Here is a 12,707-nt window from a genome sequence, read left to right as displayed (position 1 = left end):
AGACAATTTAAGGAGAAAAGATTAACAGTATGAGGAAAAAGTCTTTACATGAGAAAATGTAATGAGAAAAGATTAATAACAGTATGAGGAAAACATCTTTACATGCAAGGAGAAAAGATTAATAACAGTATGAGGAAAACATCTTCAAGCGAAAGCAGAAAAGTTTATTGTAAAAAAAAAAAGTAAATGAGGAAAAAACACCACATGAGAAAACATTTAATGAGAGAAGTCATGAGAAGAAGGTAGAACAGTATGAAGACAACATGTGAACTAATACATGAAGGTCATAATGATATTATATCATCATTAATACATGAAGGTCATAATGATATTATATTATATTATCATTAATACATGAAGGTCATAATGATATTATATTATATTATCATTAATACATGAAGGTCATAATGATATATTATATTATCATTAATACATGAAGGTCATAATGATATTATATTATATTATCATTAATACATGAAGGTCATAATGATATTATATTATCATGAATACATGAAGGTTATAATGATATTATATTATCATTAACACATGAAGGTCATAATGATATATTATCATTAATACATGAAGGTTATAATGATATTATATTATCATTAACACATGAAGGTCATAATGATATATTATCATTAATACATGAAGGTCATAATGATATTATATTATCATGAATACATGAAGGTCATAATGATATTATATTATCATGAATACATGAAGGTTATAATGATAGTATATTATCATTAACACATGAAGGTCATAATGATATATTATCATTAATACATGAAGGTTATAATGATATTATATTATCATTAACACATGAAGGTCATAATGATATATTATCATTAATACATGAAGGTCATAATGATATTATATTATCATGAATACATGAAGGTCATAATGATATTATATTATCATTAATACATGAAGGTCATAATGATATTATATTATCATTAATACATGAAGGTCATAATGATATTATATTATCATGAATACATGAAGGTCATAATGATATTATATTATCATTAACACATGAAGGTCATAATGATAGTGATGATAATGGTAGCAAAGAATGTCACAGGAATACCAGTTAGAAAATGTTATGATAAAATATACAAATATTGACAAAGTATGAGAAGAAAATAAATATGTCATGATAAATAATAATAATATATCAGTATGAGAAATTCTGCATGAAGAAAGTCATAAAATGAGAAACAATAACAATGCAAGAAATGTCTTGTAATATTTGATGAAAAGGTCATGATAATACTTCAATACTATAAAATATCATACAAATCACAAGTAATAATAGTATGATAAATATATCACAATATATAGATGTTGTACTACAATACAACATAGTATTTAATAATACAATACAATAAGTAATAATAGTATGATAAATATATCATAACATAGATGTTGTACTAGAATACAACATAGTATTTAATAATACAATACAATAAGTAATAATAGTATGATAAATATATCATAACATATAGATGTTGTACTACAATACAACATAGTATTTAATATTACAATACAATAAGTAATAATAGTATGAGGAAAAAGTAACAAGTAGTCACATATATTTATGAGAATGAAATAGTAAAAATACATTAGACAAGAATCACATACTGTTAACTAGTAAGTGTACTAGTGTAAGTGTACTCCAATAAGTGTACTACAATAAGTGTACTAGTGTGTGTACTACTGTAAGTGTAATCCAGTAAGTGTACTAGTGTAAGTGTACTCCAATAAGTGTACTAGTGTGTGTACTACTGTAAGTGTACTAGTGTAAGTGTACTCCAGTAAGTGTACTAGTGTAAGTGTACTCCAGTAGGTGTATTCCAGTAAGTGTACTACTGTAAGTGTACTAGTGCAAGTGTGCTAGTGTAAGTGTACTCCAAGTAAGTGTATTCCAGTAAGTATACTAGTGTAAGTGTACTCCAATAAGTGTACTCCAATAAATGTACTAGTGTGTGTACTACTGTAAGTGTACTAGTGTAAGTGTACTCCAGTAATTGTACTAGTGTAAGTGTACTCCAGTAGGTGTATTCTAGTAAGTGTACTACTGTAAGTGTACTAGTGCAAGTGTGCTAGTGTAAGTGTACTCCAAGTAAGTGTATTCCAATAAGTATACTAGTGTAAGTGTACTGCAGTAAGTATACTAGTGTAAGTGTACTCCAGTAAGTGTACTAGTGTAAGTGTACTAGTGTAAGTGTATTCCAGTAAGTGTACTACTGTAAGGGTACTCGTGTAAGTGTACTAGTGTAAGTGTACTTCAGGAGTACTTGTACAAGAACTAGCTTGTACTGATACACACATGTCAATATGTACTAATACAAACATGTAAAAATGTAGTAATACACACATGTAAATATGTAGTAATACACACATGTAAAAATGTAGTAATACATACATGTAAATATGTAGTAATACACACATGTAAAAATGTAGTAATACACACATGTCAATATGTAGTAATACACACATGTAAATATGTAGTAATACACACATGTCAATATGTAGTAATACACACATGTAAATATGTAGTTATACACACATGTCAATCTGTACTAATACAGACATGTCAATATGTAGTAATACACACATGTAAATATGTAGTAATACACACATGTAAAAATGTAGTATTACACACATGTCAATATGTAGTAATACACACATGTCAATATGTAGTAATACACACGTCAGTATGTAGTAATACACACATGTAAATATGTACTAATACACACATGTAAATATGTAGTATTACACACAATGTAAATATGTACTAATATACACATGTAAATATGTTGTAATACACACATGTAAATATGTACTAATACACACATGTAAATATGTAGTATTACACACATGTAAATATGTAGTAATACACACATGTAAAAATGTAGTATTACACACATGTCAATATGTAGTAATACACACGTCAGTATGTAGTAATACACACATGTAAATATGTAGTATTACACACAATGTAAATATGTTGTAATACACACATGTCAACATGTAGTAATACACACATGTAAATATGTACTAATACACACATGTCAATATGTAGTAATACACACATGTCAATATGTAGTAATACACACATGTAAAAATGTAGTAATACACACATGTAAAAATGTAATAATACACACGTCAATATGTAGTATTACACACATGTCAATATGTAGTAATACACACATGTAAAAATGTAGTATTACACACATGTCAATATGTAGTAATACACACATGTCAATATGTAGTAATACACACATGTCAATATGTAGTAATACACACGTCAATATGTAGTAATACACACATGTAAATATGTACTAATACACACATGTAAATATGTAGTAATACACACATGTAAATATGTAGTATTACACACAATGTAAATATGTACTAATATACACATGTAAATATGTAGTAATACACACATGTAAAAATGTAGTATTACACACATGTCAATATGTAGTAATACACACATGTCAATATGTAGTAATACACACGTCAGTATGTAGTAATACACACATGTAAATATGTACTAATACACACATGTAAATATGTAGTATTACACACAATGTAAATATGTACTAATATACACATGTAAATATGTTGTAATACACACATGTAAATATGTACTAATACACACATGTAAATATGTAGTATTACACACATGTAAATATGTAGTAATACACACATGTAAAAATGTAGTATTACACACATGTCAATATGTAGTAATACACACGTCAGTATGTAGTAATACACACATGTAAATATGTAGTATTACACACAATGTAAATATGTTGTAATACACACATGTCAACATGTAGTAATACACACATGTAAATATGTACTAATACACACATGTCAATATGTAGTAATACACACATGTCAATATGTAGTAATACACACATGTAAAAATGTAGTAATACACACATGTAAAAATGTAATAATACACACGTCAATATGTAGTATTACACACATGTCAATATGTAGTAATACACACATGTAAAAATGTAGTATTACACACATGTCAATATGTAGTAATACACACATGTCAATATGTAGTAATACACACATGTCAATATGTAGTAATACACACGTCAATATGTAGTAATACACACATGTAAATATGTACTAATACACACATGTAAATATGTAGTAATACACACATGTAAATATGTAGTATTACACACAATGTAAATATGTACTAATATACACATGTAAATATGTTGTAATACACACATGTAAATATGTACTAATACACACATGTAAATATGTAGTATTACACACAATGTAAATATGTACTTATATACACATGTAAATATGTAGTAATACACACATGTCAACATGTAGTAATACACACATGTAAATATGTACTAATACACACATGTCAATATGTAGTAATACACACATGTCAATATGTAGTAATACACACATGTAAATATGTAGTAATACACACATGTCAATATGTAGTAATACACACATGTCTATATGTAGTAATACACACATGTAAAATGTAGTAATACACACGTCAATATGTAGTATTACACACATGTCAATATGTAGTAATACACACATGTCAATATGTAGTAATACACACATGTAAAATGTAGTATTACACACATGTCAATATGTAGTAATACACACATGTCAATATGTAGTAATACACACGTCAGTATGTAGTAATACACACATGTAAATATGTACTAATACACACATGTAAATATGTAGTATTACACACAATGTAAATATGTACTAATATACACATGTAAATATGTTGTAATACACACATGTAAATATGTACTAATACACACATGTAAATATGTAGTATTACACACATGTAAATATGTAGTAATACACACATGTAAAAATGTAGTATTACACACATGTCAATATGTAGTAATACACACGTCAGTATGTAGTAATACACACATGTAAATATGTAGTATTACACACAATGTAAATATGTTGTAATACACACATGTCAACATGTAGTAATACACACATGTAAATATGTACTAATACACACATGTCAATATGTAGTAATACACACATGTCAATATGTAGTAATACACACATGTAAAAATGTAGTAATACACACATGTAAAAATGTAATAATACACACGTCAATATGTAGTATTACACACATGTCAATATGTAGTAATACACACATGTAAAAATGTAGTATTACACACATGTCAATATGTAGTAATACACACATGTCAATATGTAGTAATACACACGTCAATATGTAGTAATACACACATGTAAATATGTACTAATACACACATGTAAATATGTAGTAATACACACATGTAAATATGTAGTATTACACACAATGTAAATATGTACTAATATACACATGTAAATATGTTGTAATACACACATGTATAATGTACTAATACACACATGTAAATATGTAGTATTACACACAATGTAAATATGTACTTATATACACATGTAAATATGTTGTAATACACACATGTCAACATGTAGTAATACACACATGTAAATATGTACTAATACACACATGTCAATATGTAGTAATACACACATGTCAATATGTAGTAATACACACATGTAAATATGTAGTAATACACACATGTCAATATGTAGTAATACACACATGTCAATATGTAGTAATACACACATGTAAAATGTAGTAATACACACGTCAATATGTAGTATTACACACATGTCAATATGTAGTAATACACACATGTCAATATGTACTAATACACATATGTAAATATGTAGTAATACACACATGTAAATATGTAGTAATACACACATGTAAATATGTAGTATTACACACATGTAAATATGTAGTAATACACACATGTCAATATGTAGTAATACACACATGTCAATATGTAGTAATACACATGTAAATATGTACTAATACAGACATGTAAATATGTAGTAATACACACATGTAAATATGTAGTAATACACACATGTAAATATGTAGTAATACACACATGTAAATATGTACTAATACAGACATGTAAATATGTAGTAATACACACATGTAAATATGTAGTAATACACACATGTAAATATGTACTAATACAGACATGTAAATATGTAGTAATACACACATGTAAATATGTTGTAATACACACATGTCAATATGTTGTAATACACACATGTAAATATGTAGTAATACACACAGGTAAATATGTTGTAATACACACATGTCACTATGTTGTAATACACACATGTAAATATGTAGTAATACACACATGTCAATATGTTGTAATACACACATGTAAATATGTACTAATACACACATGTAAATATGTAGTAATACACACATGTAAATATGTACTAATACACACATGTAAATATGTTGTAATACACACATGTCAATATGTTGTAATACACACATGTAAATATGTAGTAATACACATGTAAATATGTTGTAATACACACATGTAAATATGTACTAATACACACATGTAAATATGTTGTAATACACACATGTCAATATGTAGTAATACACACATGTAAATATGTACTAATACACACATGTAAATATGTTGTAATACACACATGTCAATATGTTGTAATACACACATGTAAATATGTACTAATACACACATGTAAATATGTAGTAATACACACATGTAAATATGTACTAATACACACATGTAAATATGTTGTAATACACACATGTCAATATGTTGTAATACACACATGTAAATATGTAGTAATACACACAGGTCAATATGTACTAATAGACACATGTCAATATGTAGTAATACACACATGTAAATATGTTCTAATACACACATGTAAATATGTACTAATACACACATGTAAATATGTAGTAATACACACATGTAAATATGTACTAATACACACATGTCAATATGTACTAATACACATGTAAATATGTTGTAATACACACATGTCAATACGTTGTAATACACACATTGTATTGTAATGAGTAATAATTCCTGAGAATAAGAAGAAAGAGTAATAGTTGAGTAATAAAACTGTAATAACAAGTTTTACTCTTAACTCAAAACACTTGTATGTCAAATCAACCTGCTCCCTGTCATGTTTAATACACATTAACTCAATTGTACTTCACATAGGAAGTACTGGAATTCAACGTCAAACACACCATCAGCAGCTTCTCAGCATTTTCATGGATAAATGTCCAGCGTTTGAATAGGATTTTAATGTTATTATCTCCTTCAGTATGTTTTATTTAGATACCATGCTAGCTATATGCTAAAGCTAGCTATCAGATACCAAGCTAGCCATACGCTAATGCTAGCTATCATATACCAGGTCAGCCTTAAGCTAATGCTAGCTATCAGATACCATGCTAGCCATAAGTTAATGCTAGCTATCAGACACCATGCTAGCCATACGTTAATGCTAGCTATCATATACCAGGCTAGCTATAAGCTAATGCTAGCTATCTGATACCATGCTAACCATAAGCTAATGAAAGCTATCTGATACCATGCTAGCCATAAGCTAATGAAAGCTATCAGATACCCTGCTAGCCTTAAGTTAATGCTAGCTTTCAGATACCATGCTAGCCTTAAGTTAATGCTAGCTATCAGATACCATGCTAACCATAAGCTAATGCTAGCTATCATATACCAGGCTAGCCATAAGTTAATGCTAGCTATTAGATACCATGCTAACCATAAGCTAATGCTAGCTATCTGATACCATGCTAACCATAAGCCAATGCTAGCTATCAGATACCATGCTAGCCTTGAGCTAATGCTAGCTATTAGATACCATGCTAACCATAAGCTAATGCTAGCTATCATATACCAGGCTAGCCATAAGCTAATGCTAGCTATTAGATACCATGCTAACCATAAGCTAATGCTAGCTATCTGATACCATGCTAACCATAAGCCAATGCTAGCTATCAGATACCATGCTAGCCTTGAGTTAATGCTAGCAATTAGATACCATGCTAGCTATTGTATACCATGCTAGCCATAAGTTAATGCTAGCTATCAGATACCATGCTAACCATAAGCTAATGCTAGCTCTCCGATACCATGCTAACCATAAGCTAATGCTAGCTATCAGATACCATGCTAGCTATAAGCTAATGCTAGCGAGTAAGAGCAGATGTTTTGTTGTGTTGTTACGACGTGAGTAAGATTCTCTTCCGTCCGTTCCCTCGCAGCCACGGTTGCGTCCGAAACCTCATCGATTTCTTCGAGATGCGCTGCTGTGGTCTGATGCGGCCCGTGGCCGTGGACTGGACCAGCCAGTACACAATAGACTACGAGCAGACGTCCGGCTCGGGGTACCAGCTGGTGTGAAAGCCCCGCCCCCAGGACCACCACGAGCCGGGATTAGCATGCTGTTACCCCCCCCTCCCCCCACACCCCGACGGCGTGTGGCCACGACAGGAAATAAAAGCATCCGTGGTCCTTTGAGAGACGTGACCCCGCCCCTTTTTATCCTTTCATCTCCAGGATTTATTTTCCAAAACAGAAGGTTTTTTTTTTAATTTTATTTTGCAAAGAGGGCGAGTTCCTTTTGGGAGAACTCCCACCCCCCACTGACTTTTTCTTCCTTTTGGGGGCTTGTCCGGGGCAAAAACATATTTATTTGATATTTATATCATTTTAGCAATTTTTTTTTTTTTTTTTATATATATATATATATGAATGAGAGGAGATATTAAAGTAGTGGTGTATTTATTATTAGAATATGAAAAGGTTCATTCCATGTCGACCTTGCACTGATTTATTTTGCCTGTTTCCACACAAACAGTGTAAAGAATGTACATAATCTGGACTGCTTTCTTGTGGGTGTTGCCGTTTAGTTTGGACTCCAAGTAGCTCGTGGTGGCGTCCAGCAGCGTCTGTAGGCCAGCGTCCTCCACTGCATGTACTAAGCTCCACCCCCATGTATAGAATGACTCTTAGCGTGTATTTGTACCTCCTTTTTGGCTTCAATCCAGTGTCCGTGCAAGTGTGTAATATATTTCATGCTTTTTTATTTGAAATGTGGTATATATATATATATATATACACACACAGTATACATACTGTATATATATAAAAGGCTGGGTTTGTTATACCACTGGATGTACAAATTGTAAAGCAATTTTCTTTTGTAAAAGCAGAAAAGTGGTCATCATCATTTCGTCCACCGCGTTCTTCCAGCATCATTTCCAGTGCCTCTCCACGGCTTCACACGGCATGGCTCACTTGTCATAATAAAAAGGCAAACGTCAACAGGAGGAGGTTTTATTTTGAAGGGGAGAGCGAGGTCACTGGGCGTGCACCAAGGCGCCGGCTCCTTGGCCGTAGCCGAACCCTTTGGGGCCGAAGTTCTTGGCGTAGCAAGCTGGGGACGGAGAGAAAATATCACTTTGAGAATCAACACATGTATCACGTTTGAACCTTCATAAAAGTGCTGTGTCATCACAACACATTTATGAAGTTAGCATAAATTAATATTCTGTGTTTTTTTAATATTTCATTTGTAATTTATTGTTGGTCATTGTATTTTTATAAAGCATACATATTTGTTTTGTTAACTTTCTATTATGTTGTCATTTTTAAAGTGTGTCATGTTTCAAACTTATAAATAATAAATGTTATTTCTTAGCTAGCATCGTATTTTATTTATGTCAAATGTTTTTATCTTTGAAATTATACATTGAGTATACTGTGTGTATATGTGTAATACATATGCACATATATACTGTATGTGTGTGCATATATATACACATATATATGTGTGTGTAAATATATATATATGTATGTGTGTATATATGTACATATATACATACATATATATGTATGTGTGTGTGTATATATATATATATATATATGTACCCACATATATATGTATGTGTATACATATATATATACTGTATATATATATATATATATATATATATATATATACATACACATATATACAGTATATGTATGTGTGTGTGTATATATATGCACATATTTAAATGCTCATATATATGTGTAAGTGTATATATACACAGGTGTGTGTGTGTGTGTGTGTTTATACACATGTATATATGTGTGTATAAGTGTATATATACACATTTACACACATACATATGTATATATACATGTGTGTGTGAATATATATATATATATATACATATATATGCACGAATATGTATATTTATGTGTGTGTGTGTATATATGTGTATATAAATATATATACACATACGTGTGTGTATATATATGTATATATATATGTTTGTGTGTGTATATATACACAAACATATACAGTATGTGTATATATATATATATATACATATACACACACACACACATATATACATATACATATATACACATGTATATATGTGTATATACCTGTGTGAATATATGTGTGTGTGTATATATATATATATATATATATATATATATATATATATATATATACACGTGTGTGTGTATACAGTATATATGTATGTGTGTGCGTGTATATACACTTACGTGTGTGTTTTGTTACAGTGTGACCATTATATAAAAAATAAATAACTATAATAAGCTGTATTAAAATATTGACAACTAATTTAAAAAACAAAAAATACAATGGACGTTTTTATTTCATTAGTAATTTTTATGGCATATTTATTTTAATTCTTTTGATTCGTAATTGTATTAGCATTTTTTTTTTTAAGTCATTTTAATCATTTACTAAATATGAATTATTTCTCATGGTGTTTTATTGATGTAAAAAATATTTATATATATATATACCTTAAAATCATTCGATGAAATGATAGATATTTAGCATAGAGTATATGAATAAATGAGACATTATTGGGGGCCACTGACAATGGAAACACTTCTGAAAACCATCATTTTGATCCATCATCATCCATCAAACTAGTCATAATGTATTTAGGCCAGCAGCCAAGTGGACAAAAACGCTTGTATTATTATTTATACAGAATATTATATATATATATATATATTAGGGCTGCAATTAACAACTAATTTGCTAATAGATTAATCTGTCGATTATTACTTCGATTAATCGATTAATAATCGGATAAAAGAGACAAACTACATTTCTATCCTTTCCAGTATTTTATTGGAAAAACCCAGCATACTGGCACCATACTTATTTTGATTATTGTTTTTCAGCTGTATGTAAATGGTTCAGTTTATAAATAAAGGTTTATAAAAATAAAAAATAATAATAATAAAAGTAGCCTCTGCGCATGCTTATAGCATAGATCCAACGAATCGATGACTAAATTAATCGCCAACTATTTTTATAATCAATTTTAATCGATTAGTTGTTGCAGCCTTAATATATATATACACATGTATGTATGTATGTATATACATATATATATATATATATATTTATATATATATATATATTTATATATATATATACATGTACATACATACATACATATATATATATATATATATATATATATATATATATAGATAGATCGATATATCTATCTATCTATCTATCTATCTATCTATCTATCTATCTATCTATATATATATATATATATATATATATACACACATATATATATACACATATTTGTATATATATATACACATATAGGCAACGTGGGTCCCCCCTCCAATGGTCTCACCACCCATAGCAGGGGCCATAGAGGTCGGGTGCGATGTGAGCTGGGTGGCAGCCGAGGGCAGGGCACTTGGCGGTCCGATCCACAGCTACAGAAGCTAGCTCTTGGGACGTGGAACGTCACCTCGCTGGGGGGGAAGGAGCCTGAGCTAGTGCGTGAGGTGGAGAAATTCCGGCTAGATATAGTCGGACTCACCTCGACGCACAACAAGGGCTCTGGAACCAGTTCTCTCGAGAGGGGCTGGACTCTCTTCCACTCTGGCGTTGCCGGCAGTGAGAGGCGACGGGCTGGGGTGGAAATTCTTGTTGCCCCTCGGCTCAAAGCCTGCACGTTGGAGTTCAACCCGGTGGACGAGAGGGTAGCCTCCCTCCGCCTTCGGGTGGGGGAACGTGTCCTGACTGTTGTTTGTGCTTACGCACCAAACGGCAGCTCAGAGTACCCACCCTTTTTGGATTCACTCGAGGGAGTACTGGAGAGTGCTCCCCCGGGTGATTCCCTCGTTCTACTGGGGGACTTCAATGCTCATGTTGGCAGCGACAGTGAAACCTGGAGAGGTGTGATTGAGAAGAATGGCTGCCCGGATCTGAACCTGAGTGGTGTTCTGTTATTGGACTTTTGTGCTCGTCACAGATTGTCCATAACAAACACCATGTTCAAGCATAAGGGTGTCCATATGTGCACTTGGCACCAGGACACCCTAGGCCGCAGTTCCATGATCGACTTTGTAGTTGTGTCATCGGATTTGCGGTCTCATGTTTTGGACACTCGGGTGAAGAGAGGGCGGAGCTTTCTACCGATCACCACCTGGTGGTGAGTTGGCTGCGATGGTGGGGGAGGATGCCGGACAGACCTGGCAGGCCCAAACGCATTGTGAGGGTTTGCTGGGAACGCCTGGCAGAGTCTCCTGTCAGAGAGAGTTTCAATTCCCACCTCCGGAAGAACTTTGAACATGTCACGAGGGAGGTGCTGGACATTGAGTCTGAGTGGACCATGTTCCGTACTTCTGTTGTCGAGGCGGCCGATTGGAGATGTGGCCGCAAGGTGGTTGGTGCCTGTCGTGGCGGTAATCCTAGAATCCGCT

General features: G+C 31.6%; 3 protein-coding genes across 3 annotated transcripts in view; 1 reads left to right on the top strand and 2 right to left on the bottom strand.

The window, feature by feature from the left end:
- The window catches only part of zdhhc17 (zDHHC palmitoyltransferase 17), a 133,740-nt gene extending 124,646 nt beyond the window's left edge, over window positions 1–9,094 (top strand). The window contains exon 17 of the mRNA XM_072913151.1: window positions 8,198–9,094. Within this exon, the coding sequence (XP_072769252.1) occupies window positions 8,198–8,336 (139 nt within the window). The 3' untranslated portion in view covers window positions 8,337–9,094. The remainder of the gene's footprint in view (window positions 1–8,197) is intronic.
- The window catches only part of osbpl8 (oxysterol binding protein-like 8), a 1,018,260-nt gene that overhangs the window by 339,475 nt on the left and 666,078 nt on the right, over window positions 1–12,707 (bottom strand). The window lies entirely within an intron of this gene.
- csrp2 (cysteine and glycine-rich protein 2) overlaps window positions 9,257–12,707 on the bottom strand; it is a 19,713-nt gene continuing 16,262 nt past the window's right edge. Inside the window, exon 6 of the mRNA XM_061961270.2 lies at window positions 9,257–9,372. Within this exon, the coding sequence (XP_061817254.1) occupies window positions 9,296–9,372 (77 nt within the window). The 3' untranslated portion in view covers window positions 9,257–9,295. The remainder of the gene's footprint in view (window positions 9,373–12,707) is intronic.

Source organism: Nerophis lumbriciformis, linkage group LG05 (genome assembly GCF_033978685.3).
Source record: "Nerophis lumbriciformis linkage group LG05, RoL_Nlum_v2.1, whole genome shotgun sequence".
NCBI lineage: Eukaryota > Metazoa > Chordata > Actinopteri > Syngnathiformes > Syngnathidae > Nerophis > Nerophis lumbriciformis.
Note: the sequence above shows the minus strand (reverse complement) of the source record. Positions and strands in the feature narration are given on the sequence as shown.